The sequence below is a fragment of the Rattus norvegicus genome, chromosome X, assembly GCF_036323735.1.
Source record: "Rattus norvegicus strain BN/NHsdMcwi chromosome X, GRCr8, whole genome shotgun sequence".
In the NCBI taxonomy this organism is placed as follows: Eukaryota; Metazoa; Chordata; class Mammalia; order Rodentia; family Muridae; genus Rattus; species Rattus norvegicus.
In genome coordinates, this window is record NC_086039.1 from 102,062,406 (window position 1) to 102,086,893 (window position 24,488).

Sequence of the window (24,488 nt, forward strand, 5' to 3'; positions counted from 1 at the left end):
TCATCCTCCAGAGTGATGGAAGAATATGACTACCACCATACTGGCTTTCTTTGTGTGAAGTATCACCCGAGCATCCTCACAAGTTTTCTATCAGCAGTAAAACTAGTCTACAAATGACTCAAAAGGGTGGTCAGATCCCCTGGGACTAATGTTAGCAGTCCTCTGCCTCCATGTGAGTACTGGGAATGAGTCCTCACAGAGAGCAGCCATACTGCTTACATGCTCGACTCTCACCCGTGACTGGGTTTCATCCAACCCCTTCAATATCTCAGGTGTTTTTGCACATTCAGAATATCAGAGGTACATCATTTTGCTTGTGATTCTGTTACATATCCTGGACTGGTTTCCACATTGGCAATTCTGCTTCAGCTTTCTGAAATGAAACTGCTTGTAAATTTCTAAAATATACTGCTGGCTTACTCTAATCTTAGAGTAACTTAGGTACATGAGTTTTTAACTGAGGAAACAGATTTTCATTTTTTTTCCTTTTTATTAGACTATAAGCAGTCCATGCCAAGTACCCCTACTGATTTGTGTCTAGTTGGCTTAGCTCTGAATCCTGGTTATAGGTGCTAGAGAGCTGGCTCAGCGATTAAGAGCACTTGTTCTTTACAGAGGTCTCAGGTTCAGTTCCAGAGGATTTCGTGCCGGCTTCTGACTTCCTGGGCACCAGGTATGCATGTGGAACTCATACATAAAAGCAAAACACTTGAACCACATTTAAAAAAAAAACAATCAAGTTTTTTTAATCTGATCTAGCTGTACAGATTATAGTGGATAAACACCTGCTTTGGGGTTGTGATGATTAAAATCAACCGGTAGACAGGAAGCATCTGTTACAGTGCCTGGCACAGGAGTACCCACTTAATTTCAAAAGCCTAAGGTGAAACAGGGAAGGGCAGGGAATAGTTTGGTCTTTAGGAAAACTGGGCACTTATGCAGATCTCTGCCTTCCAACATAGTATAGTTTATCTTTCTAACCGAAGCAAAACAGTACCTGAGGGATTTATTCGAGTTTTTAAGGTTAAAGGCCATTCATAGAAGCCTAGATGTACTTTCTCAGGGAGAATCTGAGTGATGATGCAGCCAGGATTGCAGGCTAGTCCTCGACCCAGGGAAGAAATCTGGATGGTGTAAAAACGAGGTCCACCAATCTCCTGCAGGTTTCTCACAGCCACGGCCCAGGCTAGGTTTGAGAGTGGCCGTTCCCAAACCTCAATTTCGTTTTCCTGAAAAACCAAGAAAAGAAGTATGAACATGTGGTAACCTCATCACTAGTCCTATTTGATAGTCAGCCTTATTAGCAGAACTATTGTGCACTTGAAGAAAAAGATTAGAGTAAGCCAGCAGTATATTTTAGAAATTTACAAGTAATGTCTAGCTGGGTGTGGTGGTACACACCCTTAATCCCAGCACTCAGGATGCAGAGGCTGGTTCAAGGCCAGTCTGGTCTACAGAGGCAGTCTCAGTACAGTCAGGGCTGAGAAACCCAGTTTTAAAAAACAAAAAGACCTCATCAACCAAAGTTCATATACTTTGTCTTTTGGCATCCTTAGTTCCAATTCTGGTTAAGTGTTCTCATGAATTGAAGTATGTCCACCCAGGGCATGGATTTTATGCTTCAAAGCTCATCCTGATAAAGGCTGTGGGATTCTAAACACCGGCGTGTAATTGTCAGCTGGCTAATAAAAACTTTCTTGGCTTAAATCCATGTCAGAGCAGTCTTCTCTGGTAGATACCCCGCAAGAAGCCTGGCCAACAAACTACTTTGAAGACAGCCAGGACAACAACAGAAAAATTCTGTTTTTTAAAAGAAGAGTTCTGGCAAAAGCCTTATTAATCACTCCATTCTCAAGCTCAAGGGAAAAATTAAAAAAAAAAAAAGTCGGTTGTATCCTCATTTAGCAGAGTTGGGCTTGAGATAATTTTGTACTTGAGTAGTTGGGCTTGAGATAATTTTGTACTTGAGTATTAAAAGACCATCACAAAATACTGTGAATAATACACTTTAATGCAGGATAATATGTTCCTGGCCAATTTTCTCCCAAGAAGCATGACTTACCTTTCTAAAACAGTACCCCTGCTTGCCCAAGGGGTCTTGGTTGATGGCAATTACATCCTCATTCTGAAGTAGAGCCTTGGCTTGAGAGCTGATTTGTCGGAGATCATTGGACATGAGTAGAGGAGCTGCCATGATAGCCCAGAGGGCCATCTGTGTTACCTGCTGGTCCCAACTGAGGCCAAAGTTGCCAATCACTAACTAGGACAAAGGGTAGAGTAAAGTCATATGGAAGAATATTCAACTGATAGGGGTTCTTGGGGTCACAGCTGTCCTTGTCTGAAAACCAGGAATGTTAAACACACTGGGCCCTCTTATCAATAGAAGAGATAAAATTCAGTTTTCCTGCCTAGAAGGCTGGAAGTAGATTTTGTCAACAACCTGGTGACCATTTTTGCTATCTGTGGAGGCAGACCTCACCCAAATTCCCCAGAATGACTATCTTACACCCTTCTCTCTCCAGGCCATTACCCATCCTTAGGGGAGATGTCACATGTATTTTATGGCCTGCTGACCTTTGTACTATTGGTCAGAGACCACACTAGGTTCTAGGCCTCTTAGCTGTACAAACCACTCTCGTGGTCACAAGAACTGTGTAAAGAGTTTCTAGGTAGCCACACCTTGAGCTTACTGTGCACCTAGAATCAGACTGATTGTTGCCTTTTCCCAAATGGCATCCTGTTTTAAATATGCTGACAGTGAACTACCTGGCATTAGACTGCCCAAAGTCTGACCCAGGATGGCAAGTCAATATGCACAGGGTTTCCTTCTTATCTCTTTGGTGGGTTCAGTTCCCTGCTTGGATACCTGCAGGGATCCCTGAAGAGTTACTTTTCTGTTTTTGGAGATAAGGTCCCAGCTAACCTTTTGGTCTTGAATTTGGAGCAACTCTCCTGTCTTAACCTATGGAGTTCTGAGACTCCAAGCAACTACACAATGCCTGCTGGAACATTTTTAAACATTTTTAAAATTGCCAAATAATTTCTATAGCATGGTGATGTAAGTACTCACAGAAGGCCTCTTCCCACGGGCTTGGCATATAGCTACAAAACTTGCTTGGCTTGAGCAAGGCCCGAGCTTCAGACCCAGACAGCAACATAAAAGAGCTACCTCTTAAATGAGGAGGGTTCCTGTTTTTACCATGTCTGGGTCATTCCAGCCCCCTGGTCCGGCGACTTCAACAATGTCCTTCTGGTGAGTTACTGTCCAGGCCAAGATAGACTTTATGCTTTCCCAGGAATCATAAACATCATCAAAATTTCTCCAGTGATTGCAGTAATATTGGATATCTGTATAATTAGGCTGGGAAAAAAGACAGAATTGAAGGTTTTAATTTTCCTGTAAGATTTTGCTGATTTACAGATCAAAAGTCTCCCATAACAAAGCCTGACTATCTTTTGGTTCTTAATGTGAAGGAATTTCACCAGCAGTTGTTCACTTCATATAAGTAGGCCATATAATTTTAAGTATGTGGCCTGTTTATAAAGTGATTTTAATACTATTTATGTTGGATGTGCACTGAACTGTGGTGTCTAAGTACTGGCATTATGAAAGATCTTTGTTTTTTACTGTAATGTGTAATCTTGCCTAAGATGGCCATATTGCTAATAAATTAATTACAATGATTTAAATGGTAAAAATAAGATCTGTAAAGTTATCTGGGATACTATGGAACATGATAAAATCGGAATCTGAAACATGTAAATTGTGGAATGAACCAGTGTGTAGATTCACAGTATGACACCCAAGGTCTAAGAGGCTGAGGAAAAAGTTAAACTAAAGTTCAAGAAAACAATATGGATTCATTTCATAAATACGTAAAGACGTACCCTCCTGGGAAACCAAACAGTTATTGCCTAGAGAGTGAGTAGGCAGAAGGCTATTTTAAAGTAGAGAAGACCCAAGCATGGAGCATCTGGTCAGATTTCAATGTTAATTAGCCAACGACCCTTTTTAAAATCTTGGGGGAACACTTGGAAGAAACAGTAAGCAAGTACATCATCGTAGGCTCAGGAAAATGTCTTTGTGTGACCCATTACCGGCCATGCACAGTGAGCATACACAATGGGGTAGAAAGGAAAAAAGACCATGCTCAAAAGAGCTGTTGGAGGATAGAGGCAGGCAAGAGGCATGCATGCTGATGGAGTTTGATTTTATTCCAAGTGCAACAGAAAGCCAGGTAGATTCTAAGGAGGAGAGAGATGGCAGGCCCTTGAGATTTTTCAGGAGACAGTTCTGCTGCTGTCTGGAAAATAATAGGGGTAGGAAAAGGAGCAGAAATGGAGGGGTGAGGCTGTTAGCGGCCTGGAAGGCCAGTGTGGATGTAATGACAGGAAGTTAGTGAAGTCAAGAGAGACTTCCGGAACAATACTGGCAGGATTGCTGGCAGACAGGATGTGAACAGTGAAAGAAAAGGAAAAATCAAAAATGATTTCCCAGTTGGTGGACACTTAGGCCCTAATTACAAGCAGTGGGGATTTTGAGAAGTGTGTCTTTGTACTCAGGCTCTGAAGTTTCGATTCTGGACTCAGTAGCTCACCTTATGAAAGGGTCTCAAATAAAGAGGCCACTCACAGGAGTACACAATACTTCTGCCAGTCCTGTTCAAGGCCAAGGACATGTACTTGTAACCTTCAAGAAGAAAACAATGGGTAAAATAAGGAAAGCAGGGAATTGCCAGCCAGTGCTGTGTACCTGAAGAGGCTGCTTACAAAGGGCATGTTTATATTTTAAACTAGTGGCAGGGACAGGTTGCTCTCTGCTTAAAACTGCTTAAATTGTGACTACTTGGAGGCTCTGAGAGACCCTAGGCACAGAGAGGAAAGGTAGGGGTCAGATGCTTCTTCATCTGGGCTCTCACAAACAATGTCAGATCTAGTTACAATTAACAGTTATAATGTATTCTCAAAGTCCTTGAATCAAAAGTGCATAGTATATGCCATGTGCCATGGTAGACATGTATGAATGCCACATAGATGAATAAAGAGGCCACTCACAGGAGTACACAATGCAACTTCTTTGGTTGGGCAATGGTGGCACACACTTTGAATCCCAGCAAGAAAGAGGCAGAGGCATGAAGATCTATCTATATATATGAGTTCAAGGCCAGCCTGATCTACAGAGCTGGTTCCAGGACAACCAGGGCTACACAGAGAAAGGAAGAAAAAGAGAGAGGAGGAGAGATTAGCCCTTTGGAGGCTCAGCTTTAACTATGGCCTCAAGTTCTTGTTTCTGGCTAGATCTCTCCCTTAATGTTAACCAAAAGGACAAGAAATAATTATGGCTAAATCCTTTGAAGAAAACATACCATTTAGGCTAAGGAAATGGTTCAGCTAGCAATGGTGCTCACTGCCAAGCCTGACCACCTGAGTTTGATCCCTGGGACCCAGATGGTTGGAAAGAGAACCAACTCCTGCAAGTTGTCCTCTGACTTCTCAGCAGGCACCATAGCAATACACCCCCAACAAATACACAGCCACATGCACTATACATCATGTTTACTTTGTTGATTTTAACATAATTTTAAAAATGCAATTTAAAAAAAGGAGAAACATACCATTCGCCAAGGATACCACACTGTCACAGTGACAACCATCAAATTTTAGCAGATCTATACCCCAGTCAGCAAATGTCTGGGCATCAATGTCATAGGATCCAAAGCTCCCAGGGAAACCTGCACAGGTTTTCTTGCCAACATCTGCATAAATCCCTAGCTTTAAGCCTTTGCTGTGGACCTAAAATGAGAAGAAAGATGGACCACAGAGGGAAATCAACCAGGAAGTAGTAAAAAAAAAATGCTGGGAGGGCCACTGAGTAAGACTAAGAACAGAGATGTGTGCTTCTTCAAGTCTTGGAGACTTTATTCCTTACACCACTCCAGTTTTTAAGCCGAGTTTGTTGGAAGCAGGGAACAGATCCTCCAATTTTGCTAAGGCAGTTCCAACACTGCATGTGAACTGTAGCACAGAAGCGAGAAAGAGCCTATGACCATTTTCACGTTCCTCATGGGATCCTCAACAATCTCCTTCGGAAACCCTTTCATCTTGAGAATGGGTGACAACATTTCAGTTAAGCCTCTCTGACTCTTCCTCCAGTCTTGGCCTTCCTGGTGTCTGTCTGCGTGAGCTCGGTTAGAGCAAGAAGCCCATTAATTTATGCTATCGTCTGACTCTTGATGTCCCTTTTAGCAATTTTCCAGCTACTGAACAGCTAGTATTTGCTCATTGATTGTAGAACTCACTTGTCCATCTGGTTTGGAACGTGACCTTTTTTCCTACAGTACTGAATAAAATCTGCTTCACTGCCTTTGGCTAGCATCAGGCCTCATTTGTTTTCAGCAGTCTCCAGAATATTTGTTTTTATCTTTTAAAACTCATTAAGTATATAGTTCAACTGTATACTTAATAGTATAGCTACGGTAGCCTCTCATGCTGACGTGGAAATACAAGCGTGCGTGTCACAACCATGCTCTCCTTTTTGCCTAGAGGATTCAGTGTTTTCAGTAAGAAATGTTTCACCAAGATAGGCCCTGGGAAATGTTTATAGGCTGATGTGATAATAATTCCACCTGGTAAGCACCATAATTTATTGTTCACATTACATTTTCAAAGTATCATGTGGTCTGTTTCACAATAAGCCTTCATAAAGCCATAAAAAAATAAGCCATCAGCTCTAAAACTCACGTAATTAGCGAGGTGTTTGATCCCACTAGGAAAGCGCTTGGGATCTGCCTGAAGCCGGCCCTTTGAATCCCTCTCGGGAGCCATCCAGCAGTCATCTATGCAGAGGTATTCATAACCCGCGTCCCTCCAGCCATCAGAGACCATGAGCTCTGCCATCTGCATGAACAGTTGCTCACTGAAAAAGAAATTCGAACAATCATTCCAATTCAGTCCATGAGTACTTCAGCGCTCCCGTTTTAAGGCACCTTGGGATTTCACAGTTTCTAAAAATGCAGTAACACCATAGTAGTAATGACAACTTGTATGAGGAAAAATGAACCATCCTTCCTGTGACTCCTCTCCTGCTCCTCCCACTACTTCTGACTCCCCACCCCCAACACAGAAGGGGTGGGGCCTTCAGTTCCATCCCTAACCAAAAAAGAAATAAACAAAAACTCCAAATAAGTAAGAGTACAAACATGACAAAACTGGAAAGTTATTGCAACGAACAAGCTGTGGTAACACAGGCTTGTAATCGTAGCTATTGAGAAAACCACAACAGGAGGACCTCCAGAAGCAAGACCTGCCTGGCCTACACACAACCAGAGAAATCTCAGTGGAGAAGGATCAGTATGATAAACAGCTTCTTCTGGTATCAGTTTTACTTAGGTAGGGAAAACAACCTCATTCACAATAGTAACAGAAAAAAAGAGCCAGAAAACGCTAGCATACCTAGAGATTAATATGTTTATCAACCATGTGTTAAAACTATCCCGTTCCTCAATGGCTTGAATAGATGAGAAGCATTATTTTTTTTTTCTTGGATCAGGAAACCTTGAACAAATCCCAAAAAGACTTTTGAAGGAATTTGGCAGGATTTAAAGAGCTCACCTCAGAGATGAAATGCTTATGTTCTATAAAAGAAATGACGCTGCTGTCGCACAGAAGACAAAGATTACTGTAATTCAAGACTTCAGAGAGCACCATCTATGTCGTGCTTGTAGCTTCCCCAAAGAATACAAGGTTTCACAAGCATCACCACCACTTCCCATTTTGGTCTTTTTGAGATGGTTTCTCTGTGTAGCCCTGGATGGTCTAGAAGTAGCTTTGTAGACCACATTGGCCCTTGAACTAACAGAGATCTGCCTGCTTCTGCCTCTGCCTCTGGAGTACTGGGATTAAAGGTCTGTGCCACCATGCCTGGTTCACAATCACGTCCTTAGAAAAACCCAAAAGGTCACCTTCCCTCTGGAATGCTATTTCAGGCAAACTGAGTCTTTGTTTCCTATTTCCAAATTTACTCTGCACTCAAGTAAAAACGCTATTTGCCTTTTGTTTTAACTTTATAATTTCTTGGTATAAGACTTCAAAGCCAGAAATAATGAAAGAAATGATATGTCCCATTATATGAATTTCAAAACAACTCATAGTCAAGAACCACCTGTAACTACAATGGATCCTGGACCCAAGCCAAATGGAATAAAAGAAAAACTCAGATGACACAGTTAAATGACCAAAGCGGGGGGGGGGGGGAGATCCATGGAAGAAACAGTTCAAGGAGTTGATTTAAATTAGGAAAAGACATTAAACCTCCTTAGTAATTAATTAAAATACTGTACATATGAAGGGCTGGGGTGTAGGTCCGTGCTAGAGTACTTCCTAACATGTTAAATCCTGGAGCCAAGTCCTACAGGGGCAGAAAAAGACTTAAACACAAAGCAGATTGCAAAAGTTCTAAAAGAATGACAAAATACAATGGTTGGCTATTTTGCTGGGAGAACAGGCAAGATGACGCACTGTGATTGTACACATACGTCTGCAAAATCTTGGTTAATGATTGCTTAATATTATCAAACTATTCATACCGTTCCACCCTAAAATTAGTGTTCTACTAAAGGAATGAAGTCTGGCATGATGCAGTGCTCATGATACCGATCTCAGCGCTTGGGGCCTGAGGCACTAGACCAGCCAGGCCCACAGTGAAACCTTTTCCATTTAAAAAAAGAGAAAAGCATTAAAGAAAATAAAATCAGCTATAGGATACATGATAATTGATGAATACTAATAGCTCTTAATAGAGGACTGGACAAATGAATTATAGCATATACACATACTTGGATTTATCAAGTTCTTACTCTATACCAGGTATACTACTCTGCACCTTTCTTTTGAAGTCACTCACATGTATCCCAGGCTGGCCTCGAACTTTGTATGACATAAGATGAACTTAAATTTCCGATATTCCTGCTTCCACCTCCGGAATACTGGGATTTAAATGTGCACCACCTGCGATAGTTTCTATATGATTGACCCAGGGAGTGGCACTATTAGGAGGTGTGGCCTTGTTGGAGTAGGTGTGTCACTGTGGACGTGGGCTTAAGACCTTCACCCTAGCTGCCTGGAAGTCAGTCTTGAGCTAGCAGCCTTCACATGAAGATGTATAGAAGTCTCATCTCCTCCTGCATCACGTCTGCCTGGATGCTGCCCTGCTTCTGCCTTGATGATAATGGAACCTGTGAACCTGTAGGCCAGCCCCAATTAAATGTTGTCCGTGACCTTGCCTTGGTCATGGTGTCCACAGCAGTAAAACCCTAAGACACCACCATTCTCAGTTTACAAGACACATTGCTAGGCCAACACTGTACCCCCTGAACTCATCTCCAGTCCAATTTAGAAAAAGTAATTAAACTGAGAATGGTCCTGCATGCCTGTAACCCCAGTAAGGTGGCAGAAAGATCCCTAGTTTAAGATAATCTTGATCCACGCAGGGTGACCATGTCCCCAAAATCTAAGGACAAAGAAATCCAGCCCACTAATAGAACATTTTCTCAGCATGTGCCAGATCCTCAGACATGTCCCCAAACTTCAGGAAAAACAAAAGAAGACGAATGATTTGCCTAAAGCTGAAGTAGAATTGGAGGGCACTGGGGTCCTGATATTACTCATACATAAAAGTGACACTAATTCTTAGAAAGTCAATTAGAAATCTGTATTTTCATTTACATAATAAACAGCAGAATTGTATACGGATATTAACCATAATTATTTCTAGATGATGAAGTAAGGAGGCTTAATTTCCAGTATATCATTTTTACCACATACTTGTTTGCAGTGATCATGTATTAGTTTTATAACAACCCCCACCCCTGAAAACCAGCCACCATTAACAAAAAAAAAAAATAAGGACAAAAAAGAACCATATATTGTCAAGTTACCACAGATTTTATCTCAGGGATACTATGGACATTAGAGTCATTTTCTCTTATGATGTCTGTCCAACACCTTGACTTTATCTTTATAGGCATTCACAGAGAGGAAGTTGTGGCACCTGCCTTTAGAGGTGGTTTTGCACCAGTCAGTGACCTTACTTTGTTTTCAATAATACTTATAAGGGAGCCATTCAACATCTAATAGTTGGTTCTTAATCTTTTCTAGATCATGGATTCATTTAAGAGTCTGAAGAGGCTGGGTGTGTTGGGGGTACACCTTTAATCCCAGCACTCGGAAGGCAGAGGACAGAGAAACCTTGTCTCAAAAAACCAAAAGATTTTGAAGAAAGAAAAACATATCTTTTCTAGAAAAATGCCCATATATTTGTGTAAACATATAATTCATTTTCTTTAAAGCGTTTCTTTTTTTTTCCCCCCTCCGGAGCTGGGGACCGAACCCAGGGCCTTGCGCTTCCTAGGCAAGCACTCTACCACTGAGCTAAATCCCCAACCCATAATTCATTTTCTTATGCCAGGATAAAGATATCTGTTTTATTTGCCTAATTAATTGAGGGGATCAGAGCATGAATAGCTGGTTTTAAAAAATGGTTGCATTTTAATTGAGAAGATCATCTCTGACAGATAACCGTTTCACAGCTCTTTCTTTTTCACACAGTATCTCACTATGCAGCCCTGGCTGGCCTTGAACTCCAGAGATCTGCCTGCCTCTGCCGCTGGAATGCTGGGATTAAAGCCCTGTGCCACCATGCACAACAATTTTATAGCCTTTTCGGTGTCAGCCCCACGAGTTAAAAAGGACATTTATCCTAGTTTGCAAACTAAGATTGTGCCTGGTCTCAACTCTCACGTTTGATGTATAAAGTTCCTTCAGGTCAACCTTCCAGCCTGGTGCCTGGGAAGGGGGTTCAGGAACACCTCAGTTATCTCATGGTTTCTCTAACTCTAGCTCCATTACAAAGAACTTGTGATCCAAAATGGAAAAAAAATCACATTGGTCTTAGTCATCCTCCTGCCCATTCCAACTGTACTTATGGCTAGCTCAAGGCTAGAACGAAACAAGGGCAGAGTACAAACCCACACGAAGGGTCTGCATGGAACCAAATAATAAATGAAAAATTTGCAGTGAGGTAAAGCGCTCACACTGATAATGGTTTAGAGACAGTCTAGATCTCGAACAAGATATACAATTTTACATTTAATTTAATATAAAATAAATGATATAAAAATTGCTGGGAATTTTTTTTAAAGCATCAATAATAGATCTATCCCTCCAGCTCAAATGTTCCATTCCTTCTACCAAATACACCCATACAAACACACGGAAAGAGGAAGGATCACTCAATATCTCATACCTTATGCAGGCATCAGGCTCTTCTTGGCAGTCAAGGTTGCACATGAAACGTTCCCAGTGCAGCCAGCCCATAGTAGGTGTCCGCGCCAAGCCATTGTCCAATGCTCTGGCCCCAAGAATGCTCCAGAAAACTAAAGCCAGGGGGCGAAGCGCAAGCTCACAGACCAGCGGTGTATCTCCGCTCAAAAGCTTCATGGCCATAGAAATCCTTGGTTCTGTTTCCTGAGTTAAGCTGGGCTTTTAAGTTTATCCTTGGGGCGGACCAATCGGGATTGAACTACCCATAATGACATCATCGTTTCTCAGGCAACTGGGCCGTTATCTCCAGAAGTGAACCAATGAACAGTCACGTAGGACATGCATCAACCAATCATATTGACGCTCTCTTTACCTTGGCCCGCCCCATTTCCAAAGGAGGAGGAAGTGCGGCACCTTAGTGATCCCGAGTTTAAGCCGAGAGTTGCTCACGTGACCGAGATCTCACATGACGTAGATGCTCACGTGATCAATCGCTTACGTGAGCAGAAGTAGTTCTGGTCGTCGTCTATCGTCTCGCTATAGCCGTTTGAGGGAAGAAGGAGGAAAATCCCCCGGTATCGTTGGAGGTTGGTGTGCGGGTGGGAACTGGGGACCCCGGGTGGTGATAAGGAAGAGCAGAGTCGGGTTTGGGGTCGCCTCCGCCTTTTTCGTGCTCCGCTCCCCCCCAACCCCGTCCTCCTCCCCCCTCCCCCTCCCGGAGTGCCGGGAAGCGGCCTGCGCTGCGCCTGGTGGGGAAATGGTGGACGGTCGTGACTGTGTGCGTGTTTTTGTAAATCAGTTCCTTTGGCCCTATCTCGGGGGACTTTTCTCCCTCTGCCCGCAAGAGGGACACGTAAGATGAAAAGCGATTCAAACACAGTCCGGAGTTAGGGAAAAAAGAAAAGAAAAGAAAAAAACAACAGAGTGAGACCCGCGGTCGGAGTACCGCTCCATCCATTCAGGCGCTCAACTATTCAAACTGCCGGATGGTCTTAAGGGGTCCTGAGGGAATTCCATCCCTAAAAGTATGAGCTAGGCAAGTGATGCGTGCTCGAGAGGCGCCCAATAAATGCGTTTACTTAATTATTTGAACGTTTGTTTTTCTGCTTATCACGATCTACGAGTTGAATTTTGGTCCTTCGAAAAGTAATAAATTCCTTTAAAAGGGACACAGTTCAGCACTACCCAACTCTTATTACAGTTACAAAAAGTGTGCTGTAACATGGGTATAAGTACACAGATTCTTAACTCCTAAATCCTGCTTACTACGTTAGGTAACAGAATCCTGGTGGCCTTCTCAGGAAATGTAAGAAAGCAAAACCTCCCAGCCACTATAGGGAGGACCTATTGAGACAGAATGCTGTAGAAATAACCATCGTCCCTGGGATGGTGTGTCAAATTATTCTTTAAGCAGACCGTTAAGCTTGCACAAAATAAAGTAAAAAAATAAACCATAAACTCAATAGCCATTGTTAACATTTGATGTCCTATCCCCATCACTGCACACAAAAAAGTTTTTAAAATTTTTTGTCATATTCCCATGCATATATTTTTGTTCTAAGATTATTTTAGTTCCAATACAGTGAGCTTAAAGAATTAAAAACTTGAAAGTGTATAATATTAAAAGGTAAAAGGCATTCATTCCATTGGGCTCATTTGTTCTTCAAGTTTATCTTACATGAAGCTCCTTTCAAACGGTCTCTCACACAATTGTGCATTTCGTTTCATTCTTGAACATTTTAATAGAGGTAGGATTATATTATTGAATGTTCATTCATTCATTCATTCAATGTATTTTGCAAATCTTTCCAGGTAGGGGCAGATCACTTGGTCAGTAATTTTAAGGTAGAAATATATTTCATCCATCTCTGTTGATGACCATTTAGTCTTCTGATTTTTTTTTTTTAACCATTACAGCAAACATTTTAAAAGTATTTCTGTCGGCCAGATTCCTGGAAGAAACTCTAACAGGGTCAAAGGGTATGTGAATTTTTATTTTTTACATAATTGAGATGAAGAAAATGGCTATAATCTTGAGTCATTTAAAAATATGTAACTTAATATTAAATGTATAATGTTCTACTTTTCTTCATTAAATGCCTTTCAAGTACTACATAGTTCAATAAGTCCTGCTCTTAATTTCAGATAATTCCTTAAGGCACATACCTGAAGTGGATTTTCTGTCAGAAGGTGTGGTAAATATTACCAACATGCTTTTCCACAATCGTACAGTTTTTATCTCTTTTGGTGAACTTTAGATTGTGAACTGTCTGTAATGTTGATGTATTGTCACAGTTGAATTTCCACTATTTTTGATTGGTGTAAAAATGTTGATTTTACTTTCAATTTCATTTTGAATGAAGTTTGAGTGTGTCCCAGACTTTTTCCCTATACACTCCTTTCACTTCTGCATTTAAATTTGGTTTTGGTCATAATCACATCATTACGCCTCTCCTTGTCCCTCCCTCCAAACCTTCCCACGCTTCAACACCTTGCTCTCTTTCCAATTCTTGGCCTTTTTCTCAGTTGTTACATACGTGTGTATATTCCTAAATCATAAATACCACCTGCTCAGCTTATTGTGTGCATGCTGCGAGGATTGACCCTTTGCTACTAGATAACCAATTGGTGTGCGTGGCTTTGGGGAAGACAGCATTCCCCATTATCAGCATTCCCCATTATCAGCATTCCTTAGTTGCTGCAGTCCTATATCCTCCTTTGTTGTGAATTGTTCTGTTCGTGGGTAGGGTCTCAACTATTCATTCCTGGCTGACCTGGAACTCCCTCTGTCAAGCAAGCTGGCCTCAAACTCAGACCTGCCTGTCTCTGCTTCCAGAGTGCTGGGATTAAAGGCACATGCCAGCCCACCCATCTCAATAAGTCACTTTTTAAAAAGATTATTTATTTATTTAAGTGTTCTCTTTGCATGTATGCCTTCTGCATGACAGAGAGGGCATCAGACAGAACAGAGCATTGGATCCCATTAATAAATGATCATGAACCACCATATGGTTGATGGGAATTGAACTCAGGACCTCTGGAAGAGCAGCCAGTGCTCTTTAGCAAGCTCCTCAATAGGTCATTTTAAGAGTTTGCTCGTAGTACCCCTTTCCTTCTGTTTGAATGCTCCATTTGCCTGGGTGATAGGTCTGAAACAGCTGCAATGACATGTTTAAAATCCATAGGTGATACATATATATGTATATCTATCCTCCCTTCTGTACACCCAGAGCCATAATGTACCATAATGTCTTAAGGTTTGGGGGAGGTACATGTCACATAGTACTATGAATACTGAATCCTGAATTGTGCTTATGAACCAAACAAGAGTCTAGGGTATGTATAGAACCCTCAGGATCCCATCTCTTTCGTTATAGTCTTGTCTTTGGAGTTTTGTACCCTTTCATTTTGTGTCCCATTAGAGTTTTTATAGATCCTAGATCTGAGTCCTGGAACAGAATCAGGATAGTTTGTTTCCATTCACCCTTCTGTCTCCAGTTGATACACTTCATCAGCCAGTCCTTCTGTGTATTTGCCTTCTATGTAGTCTGTATTTGCACTTACCTTTGGGGCAACACACAGTTCTCCTTCTCCAGACTTAATTGGTTCTTCCATGGCAGAACTGAGTACTGGATGTGGCCCCTAAAACATGTTTGAATGTATAAATACCCATTAAGCCTTTTCCATTTATCTTTTAGGCTTTAATAGTTCTGTATTTTATTGACTTGCATTCATTGTTTATATTCTTAGGCTATGGATGGATTTGTTGTATCATCTCATGAGTATTGTCTTTTGATTTAAAGAATATTTTCATTTTTATATATAATGGAATGTAGTTACACTTTGTTATATTTAGTTCTAATTTTCTCTGTGTGATGTTAATATATTGGCTCAGTGCAGAAAATTTAGAATATTTGAAATTATCTAAAGGAAAAAAGTATCCATGGAAACAAAAAATTCCTATAATACTGTTAACCAGAAATAACCACCATAAATTAATTATACCTGATACATAATAGAAATGAAATAAGTACCCTCGAAGTGAATGAATTAAAAGTTTTATGCAGTCTTTGTTCATATAGCTCCTTTGAAAATCTTACTGATAAGAACTTGTAAAATAATAGTTTTCTTTGTTTCTCTTACTCTATTGTATACACTTTTTCATGACAATAGTTTTCTAATTTTTTTAAAGCCACATTGAAATTGCATTGAGCCAAGCTTGCCACCAAGAGTCCATCAGTCACCATGATGCTGAGCACAGAGGGCAGGGAGGGGTTCGTGGTGAAGGTCAGGGGCCTACCCTGGTCCTGCTCAGCCGAGGAAGTGATGCGCTTCTTTTCTGATTGCAAAATCCAAAATGGCACATCAGGTGTTCGTTTCATCTACACCAGAGAAGGCAGACCGAGTGGTGAAGCATTTGTCGAACTCGAATCTGAAGATGAAGTGAAATTGGCTTTAAAGAAAGACAGAGAAACCATGGGACACAGATATGTTGAAGTATTCAAATCCAACAGTGTTGAAATGGATTGGGTGTTAAAGCATACAGGTCCAAATAGTCCTGATACTGCCAATGATGGGTTTGTACGGCTCAGAGGACTCCCATTTGGCTGTAGCAAGGAAGAAATTGTTCAGTTCTTTTCAGGGTTGGAAATTGTGCCAAATGGGATGACACTGCCAGTGGACTTTCAGGGGCGGAGCACAGGGGAAGCTTTTGTGCAGTTTGCTTCACAGGAGATAGCTGAAAAGGCCTTAAAGAAACACAAGGAAAGAATAGGGCATAGGTACATCGAGATCTTCAAGAGTAGCAGAGCTGAAGTCCGAACCCACTATGATCCCCCTCGAAAGCTCATGACTATGCAGCGCCCGGGTCCTTATGATAGGCCAGGGGCTGGGAGAGGGTATAATAGCATTGGCAGAGGAGCTGGGTTTGAAAGAATGAGGCGGGGTGCCTATGGTGGAGGGTACGGAGGCTATGATGACTACGGAGGTTATAATGACGGGTATGGTTTTGGGTCTGATAGATTTGGAAGAGACCTAAACTACTGTTTCTCAGGAATGTCTGATCATCGATATGGAGATGGTGGGTCCAGTTTCCAGAGCACCACAGGGCACTGTGTACACATGAGGGGGTTACCATACAGAGCCACTGAGAATGATATTTACAATTTTTTCTCACCTCTTAATCCCATGAGAGTACACATTGAAATCGGACCTGATGGCAGAGTCACGGGTGAGGCAGACGTTGAGTTTGCTACTCATGAAGACGCTGTGGCAGCTATGGCAAAAGATAAAGCAAATATGCAGCACAGATATGTGGAGCTCTTCCTGAATTCTACCGCAGGGACGAGTGGAGGAGCTTATGATCATAGCTATGTAGAGCTCTTTTTGAATTCTACAGCAGGGGCAAGCGGTGGTGCTTATGGCAGCCAGATGATGGGAGGGATGGGTTTATCCAACCAGTCTAGTTATGGAGGTCCAGCCAGCCAGCAGCTGAGTGCTGGCTACGGAGGTGGTTATGGTGGTCAGAGCAGTATGAGCGGATATGACCAAGTTCTTCAGGAAAACTCAAGTGACTATCAGTCAAACCTTGCTTAGGAAGAGAGGAAGCATCAAAGAGCATCTACAGGAATAAAAAGTACATTATAGGAACTGGATAGAGTAGGGAGGATGTCCAGCATATCCAGTATGATTGGTAAATGGGAAATACAATTGCTTCTGATCACTATTGGTCAGCTTCTTTCTTTCTTCTTTCTCCTTTTTTTTAAAGAGAACAAAATTTAAGTTTAACAGTTTCGCATTACAAGCTTGTGATTCATGCTTACTGTAAAGTGAAAGTTACGATTGTTTTCAAACTTTAAGCTCAGCAATTTTGAACACTGAAAATATTCATCTAGGATGTAATAACAAGTTCAGTATTGACCATAACTGTCAATTCCACTTTCAGCTTTCCTCAAGTTAGTTATGTTGTAGGAGTGTACTTAAGCAGTAAGCATCTTTAGGTTTAAAGCAGTTTCACTTACGTTAAATGTTGCTCTTATACCACAATACATCGAAAACTTCAGATGCATGTTGAGAAACATGCTTTTCTGTAAAAAATATAGGAGCTGTGTCTGATTCAAAGTGACATTTGGCATGTTTGTTAATTCTAGCTTTTTGGTTTAATATCCTGTAAGGCACGTGAGTGTACACTTTCACCTTTTTTTTTTTTTTTTTTTTAAAGATCCGGGACAATTTTGAGATGTGATACCAATACATTAGGAGTTTGGTCATGTTATTTGTATGGAATTCTGGGGCTTTGATTTAAATCTTACCTTGTATTGTGAATTCCATTTAGATGTATTGTACTAAGTGAAACTTGTTAAATAAATCTTCCTTTTAAAAACTGGAAAAATCTTGCATAGTTTGATTTTTTTTTAAATCATGTTCTATTATATGGGCACACAGTAACTGGCTTTTAAAATTGTCTGCTATTGAAATTTTCTTTTCTCAAATATTCCAGGATGAATGGTTCAAGTTTTGATCCTCCTGCCTCTGCCTCCTGAGTATTGGAATTGCAGTCATACATCACTGTCCAGTTTATGCGGTGCTGGGGAATAACCCAGGGCTGCTTGCATACATGACAGGAACTCTACCAACAAGGCTATAGTTATAGCCTAAATTTTGGTTTGTGTGTTTGAGTGTTGGTAGAGGGCAGAGAAGAAGATTGGATATCCTTTTCTAAATACCCTGCCTATAGTCTAGGTGACAGGGTCTTTCACTGAGTCTAGAGCTAGGCTGGCAGCCAGGAAGTCCCAGTGATCTGCCACTGCTGTGTACAGCACTGGGGTTATAGTCACTGCTCTTGCTGGGTCATACTTTGTGAATGACCATAGCTGCTGGCCTTTTTCATGGCTGCTGGAGTTGTGAACGCAGCTTGCTCAGCTAGCACTCATTTATTTTTGATTCTATGTAGTTCCAGGTGTCCTAGAAAACTAGACCAGGCTGGCCTCGAACTCACAGAGATCCACCTGCTTCATCTTCCTAAATGCTGGGTTTAAAAGTGTGCGTGTGCATACCATGCCTGCTCCCCCTCCCCCCAATCTCTCCTTCCTTTCCTTCCTTCCTTCCTTTGGCTGGCCTTGGACTCACAAAGATCCACCTGCCTCTGTCTCCTCAGTGCTGGGATTAAGAGTACTGGGATTGGGACTGAAGAGATGGCTCAACAATTAAGAATACTGACTGCTGGGTTGGGGATTTAGCTCAGTGGTAGAGCGCTTGCTCCAAAAAAAAAAAAAAAAAGAATACTGACTGCCCTTCCGGAGGTCCTGGGTTCAATTCCCAGCAACCACATGGTGATTCACATCTGTAATGAGATCTGATGCCCTCTTCTGGTATGTCTGAAGACAGCTACAGTGTACTCATAGAATAAACATTTTTAAAGGACCGGGATTAGGGCTGGAGAGATGGCTCAGCGTTCAAGAGCACTGGCTGCTTGCCAGAGGATCCATGTTCAAATCCCAGCACCCACATAGCAACTCACAACTGTAACTCTAGTTCTAGGTGATCTAGCACCCTCAGACAGACATGAATGCAGATAAAACACCAAGATAGAAGAGTGCTGGGATTAAAGACATGTTTTGCCACCGCCTGGCCACAGAAAGCACTCTTACCCATTAAGATGCCTCTCCGTCCCTGCAATGTTTACTTAGTTAGAGACAGGGTTTCTCTGTGTAGCCCTGACTGTCCTGGAGTCTGTAGAACAAGTTGGCTTCAAACTCAACAATCTTCCTACCTCTGCCTCCGAAGAGCTGGGATTAAAGGTGTGTACCACCGCTGTATTTCTTAAAGGTTTTTTTAAACTAGAATTCCTGGAGACTTTGTGCTTTATCAAGACAACATTCCCAAAGTCCAAAGAAGTAGAAAGCAAGTGACTGCTTTCATTTGACCATGAATATGCTATGCCTCAGATGGAAAATAAAGCAGGCTATAGAAAAATCCTATTCTACACAAATTATTTGATAACACCTTTAAGTGCCTTTTATTTTTAGGGTTTTCAGACCTCTAAAGCTTAGTTGTGCTAAGAGTACTTGCGACCACATTTTGAAAACAGCTTAGGATTCTCTCACTCCTAAAGGTTTAACCCTGAAAGGAACTTAAGAAATAGTTGCATTTATGATCACGTGTTCTCTCCTTATTCATGGCAAGTAGCTCGACATTTCTGACATGCAAGCCATAGCTGATTGTTTACCATACCTTGCACCTCCCACGAGTATTCTGAGCACCTGCAGCACTTGTCTTGCGGTACCTTGCATGTCTGTATCCTGGTGGTTAGCAGTTTCACCTCTCATTGACCTGCAGTCCTGGACACCTCAGACCAGTAAAGGCTGCACACTAACTCTGTATTTCTGGATATATGACTGCTCAGGAACTGGACAGTTGTCTTTGAGCTGTCTATGCTCTGCATTTGTAGAGATACCCTGTGATGTAGGGTGCAGGTACCAGCTTCATATTAATTTGTACAGGATACTTTATTAAGTATGGTTTCTGGAAATTTAAAAGAATGGTACTGAGATTTGAGACTCACTGATGGTTTCTACTTAATATTTTTGGTTGGTTGGTTGATTTTTAAGTTGTTTGTAATTTCAAATACAGTTGGCAGGAGAGCAGGCAATCCGGTTTGACTTTTATGTCGTTGCACCTGTCACTATCTTTTTTTCCTAAGCACATTTTAGAACCCTTTCTCAGAGAAGTAAATTCAAGGTGGTGGTTTCTCCGTGCTGAGGAATTTTTCTAGAAGTTTCTCGAAGTATAAATGAAAAAGCTCCAGTTAGCCACTAGATGTCACCAAGTTCCCAAAAAGGAGAGCTGACTCCTGCGATGCTAGAAAGCCCTTTGCTACATTAAAATGGGGCCAGCAACACGGCTTTTGCAGATAAAGGTGCTCCCTGCCTGCCGTGCCTCTCAGTGTTTGATCCCTGGGGACCCACACCAAAGAGACCTATGCTGAGAGAATGAAACTCAGCAAGCTGTCCTCTCACCAGCTTCCTCTCATGTGGTATGTCCCCCACCCCTCAAAAAATAGTAAGAAACTCAGGCTCTGGGGAAGAGTGAAAGGAAAGAGTCTGGAGGACATATGTGCTCAGTCCTAGAGGTGGCAGAAGGACAATAGTACCAACACTGATCCCTGATCCCCGTATACTATACTTGTCTACAGGCACCCCCACTCCACCCTACCGCACACACTGCTAGTGACCCAGCATAAAAATTACCCAGGGAAGTATTATAGGAGGTAAACTGGATGTTCCGCTCTCCTGAGTCAAGCTACTTGGCAAGAGCAGCATACAGTTGTACGGTACAGTAATCATGGCCTAAAATTGTTCCCACAATAACTTGTGTCAGTGTTCCGGTGTGGTTTGTGGAGCAGCAGCAGTACAACCTCAGGCTTCCTTAAGAATGTGGCTTTTCAGAATTGGAACGATTGAGAAACTCAGGGTGAATCCCAACAAGCTGTGTTTTAATAAGTATGTAATGTGCTCTGCTAATGTGCTTATTTATGTGTGGGTTCTGTAAGCCACTGATCCATTCACTCATTCCGGACTTAATTCATCTGACCCTAAAATGGGTAACCAAATAGAATCATATCTAGAACCACAGAAGACTGTTGACTCATCCCCTAGCAAAGTAGTAAGAAAATGTGATGTCAAATTCATTTGTAAATCAAATACCTATCCGAGTGTACATATGCACACCAGAAGAGGGCATCAGATCCCATTTCAGGTAGCTGTGAGTCACCATGGGATTGCTGGGATTTGAACTCAGGATCTTAACTGCTCTTAACTGCTGAGCCCCAAGAAGATTTTTTAATGCTATTAGTAAAAATGATAGCAATTTTTTCCAAAATGGGCCATAAGGGCGATTGCCACACAACTGGTGATAAAGTGGAATTCCATTGGTTTGCCCAGTACCAGGCTGAGTGTCATGAGAGCTCTTTTGTAACCTGTTCCCACACTGACTGCAATTCAGTCTTGTGAATGGTATCCCCTTTCTTTCCTCCCTTCCTTTTCTGCACGTTAAAATAAAATTATTTTGTGTATATAGGTGGGGAGTTGCCTGGATGTTTATCTGTGGACCACTTGGGTATGTGGGAGTAGTGGAGAGGAGAGGAAACTGGAATGGACCATCCTGTGGATGCTGGGAACAGAACCTGGGCCCCCTAGGAGAGGTGTCAGTGTCCTTAACTGACAGTCTGCTTTCTCCAGCCCCAACCTAAGCTGGAGGACAGTTTTATTAGAGTCTAAAAGAAAACTCCCAGGGTAGCAAGCTGTAAATCTTGGGAGCTGCCAGAAGTGGGAAGGAAGATGGCGGGGAGAGGAAGTCATCCAGTTCGGGTTAGAGAAAGAGTGAAGCCCAGTTTCTTAGGGAAAGCATGCTTAGAAAGGAGATAGAAGAAAAGGACGTTTTACACTTTTTCTGAAAAGCCAGCCAGCTCACTGGTGCTCCATTAACTGAGTGTCCCATTTATCTTTTCCTAATGCTCTGTTTGGCCAATCTGTTAAGATATCCAGCTGTTTGCTTCTGGTTTTCTTTCTTTTATTCGTTTGTTTAGAGGTTGAGGGAGTCTGGGGATTGAACCTGGGACCTTGCCTACGAAGACAAAACCACTGAGATACATACCTAACCCTTTTGAAATAGTCTGATTGAATATTGCCAGTAACCATTTTCCAAGATCCTCTTTACCCTCTTGCTGCTACCCTTTGTGCTTGATCTGTTTCTCATATAAGGGGTGCTATTAGGTTTCATTGCCACCCCCACTTTAGAGATGGGGAAACTGAGTCTCAGGGACTCAACCATCTTGGGGAAAGAAAGTTGTGCTGGAGGAAAGCAGGAAATAATGTGGGTGGGGGAGTGAAGAACATGTCTGGGTTCCACGTGGGATGGTGTAGCGGCTCCTGGGAACTTGTGGGTGAGGATATCTCTGAGCAACGCAGGAACCACTCTCAGCTTTCCCAGCCCTCTCTCTCTCACTAGGGAGCTCACAGTAAGCAGGGGGGTGGGGGCCTGGGATAGGGAGGGTCGAGAGAATTTGGCCGTAATCCATTTCTTCCTCTCTTTCCAGATGGCTGGAGGCCCTTAAACAATCCACAGCCCCGCCCCCCCCCCCCCGGTCCCCCAGCACATTCCACTGCAAGGACCGGAGTTGGGAAAAGGCTGCCCGGAAATGGCGGCTAAAGCCTGGTGGGGGCTGGTACCGGGTCACTGAAGCAAATGGGGGAGTGGTCAAGACTGATGAGTGGCAGATGGTGGTGAGGCAAGGGAGCCCTGGAAGGTGTCTGCAGAGCGGAGAGAGGGATAAATACCACCTTTGTTAGCTATTGCTAAGCATCTGGAAAAACCCAGGCTTTCTATCTCTCCGGCCTTCTCAGACCCCTCCCCCTCCCCCAAGCAAGGCGGGAAAGCAGGCCAAAATGCAGCATAACCCAAGACAGGGAAGTCTGGAGAGCCACCCTCCCTACTAACTGCCACTGTGTGATCATCCCCATCTCCCATCCCCTCCTCCTGGGTTATCGGAGGCTCATTGGTTCCCTGGTCTGCCCCTTCAAGCAGGGACTCCCTGCACCCAGGGCAGCTCCAGAGAGTCGGTGGGAAGGGACACTGCAGCTACCTCCTCTAGAAGGTGTCACATTACCCTACGGAGCGCTCCTGTCTTGGCATGCAGGAAGCGGCAGAATACAAGTTTATTTTTCAGTTGAGTGTTGATCCAACGTTTATGGCTTGTGATTAATCTTTTTCCTTCTGTTCTTGAATCTCCTATCGATGGTGAGATCAAGGACAAACAGCTCACCAACTGTCACAACACCATATTGGAACTTTGAAGCATTCTGAAAACATGCTGGTTGTTTTTCTTTTTCTACCCATTGCACGTTCTTTTTCTCCTTTTAGATTTTTTCTTTCCTATGTAGCAAAATTCTTAAAAGCATATTTTACCACTCCCATCCACCCTCCCCTCCTTAGTTCACACTTACTTGTTCCCATTTTGCTTTGCTTTGTCTGAACTCAACATGACCTTAAACATGCAATCTCCTGCCTCCCGCTTCCAAATGCTGAAGTTCCAGGCCTGTGCTACCTTGCAGAGGTAGTCTAAACAGATTTCTGTGCTCTAAATCTTTCTGCACAAATAAGCTGAGCACTTTCTACTTGTCATTTTCGACCTATTTGACGTGTGTTCTTTAAAATTTTCCTGTTAAGCTGTACTCCTCCCCCTTTTGGTGGTGTGGGGGCTGGCACCTAGGGCTTTGCACAATCTAGGCATGTAGGGTTGTTGCTTTTGTGTGTGAGTGTGTGTGTGTCCGTGCATGTGTGTGTACATGTGTGCCTGAGTGTGTGTGTGTATGTGAGTGCGTGTGTATGTTTTATCATTAGATTGGCCATTAATCAGTAAATGTGATGACTTCCAAGAACTGCCTGTTGGTTAGAGGCTGAGGAATAGTTTAGAGGTAATAGGAATGCCCTAAAACGTACATTGTAGTGATGGTCTGAACAACACTGTAAGTTTACAAAGGACTGTTTCAGTAAGAATTTTTCGTTCCTTCATCAAATAGTCTCCCAGCCAGTGACACCCTCGCTCAGCTCCTTGGCTGTAAATCTATGCTATTGTTATATTTGGAATCGAGTTGTTCTATATTGAAATCCCTTTTCCTTTATTATAGGGGTTTGTACTAAAAAACCTATCTAGGGGGTGGAGAGATCGCTAAGAGACCAAGTTGCTCTTCCAGAAGAGTTGGGTTCAATTCCCAGAACATACATGATGGCTCCCAAAATAACTCCAAGGACTGTCGTCCACTTCTGGCCTTCCTGGGAACTGCACACACATGGTACACAGGTGTACATGCAAGCAAATCATCCTTTACATGTAAAATAATAAAATAACAATAAAAAACGACTTAAAATCTATCTTAAGCATTTTTTCTTTTGTGCCTGAGAAGACCAGCACTGTCGGATCAGTTCTCCTGTGTTCCATTCTCTCAAGAAAGATTCTCTCACAGAACTTGGGGTTCATCATTTCTCTTCAGTTAGGTTAGCTTGCCAGCAAGCCAGGCGGCCATGCCTATTTTTTTATAACATGGGTTCTGGGGATCCAAACGTAAGTTCTCATGCTTGCACAGTAATTACTCTTGCTCAGTAAGCTGCTT

The 24,488-nt window shown here is 42.4% G+C and overlaps 2 protein-coding genes across 6 annotated transcripts; one reads left to right on the forward strand and one right to left on the reverse strand.

Annotated features, from left to right (window-relative positions):
• Positions 1–91: 91 nt before the first annotated feature.
• Gla (galactosidase, alpha) lies at positions 92–11,510 on the reverse strand. Its single transcript, NM_001108820.3, has 7 exons — positions 11,303–11,510; positions 6,742–6,916; positions 5,616–5,793; positions 4,599–4,690; positions 3,200–3,361; positions 2,063–2,260; positions 92–1,229 (listed from the first exon to the last, which is right to left on the reverse strand). The coding sequence occupies exons 1-7, from the start codon at positions 11,500–11,502 to the stop codon at positions 969–971; spliced, it is 1,266 nt and encodes a 421-aa protein (NP_001102290.2). The 5' UTR covers positions 11,503–11,510; the 3' UTR covers positions 92–968.
• A 259-nt stretch (positions 11,511–11,769) lies between these two features.
• On the forward strand, positions 11,770–17,710 carry Hnrnph2 (heterogeneous nuclear ribonucleoprotein H2). Of its 5 annotated transcripts, none has more exons than XM_006257219.5 (4): positions 11,783–11,894; positions 13,237–13,299; positions 13,465–13,509; positions 15,512–17,710. In XM_006257219.5, exon 4 carries the CDS (start codon positions 15,565–15,567, stop codon positions 16,912–16,914), a length of 1,350 nt encoding a protein of 449 aa, XP_006257281.1. In that variant the 5' UTR covers positions 11,783–11,894; positions 13,237–13,299; positions 13,465–13,509; positions 15,512–15,564; the 3' UTR covers positions 16,915–17,710. The 5 variants fall into 5 exon arrangements, with proteins under 5 accessions (XP_006257282.1, XP_063136038.1, XP_006257281.1 ...); NM_001014019.1 differs by having other exon boundaries at positions 11,844–11,906; positions 15,512–17,041; XM_006257220.5 differs by lacking the exon at positions 13,465–13,509 and having other exon boundaries at positions 11,770–11,906.
• Positions 17,711–24,488: the final 6,778 nt, after the last annotated feature.

Bases quoted from the DNA above. Each gene is read 5' to 3' on its own strand.
- Gla (NM_001108820.3), bottom strand. From the start codon at position 11,502: ATGGCCATGAAGCTTTTGAGCGGAGATACACCGCTGGTCTGTGAGCTT. The intron at 3,362-4,598 runs GTGAGCTACTGA...CTTTTTTCCCAG, and splicing joins ATTTGAGACCCTTTCATAAG to CCTAATTATACAGATATCCA. The intron at 1,230-2,062 runs GTAAGTCATGCT...TTGGTTTTTCAG, and splicing joins AGGGGTACTGTTTTAGAAAG to GAAAACGAAATTGAGGTTTG.
- Hnrnph2 (XM_063279968.1), top strand. From the start codon at position 15,565: ATGATGCTGAGCACAGAGGGCAGGGAGGGGTTCGTGGTGAAGGTCAGG.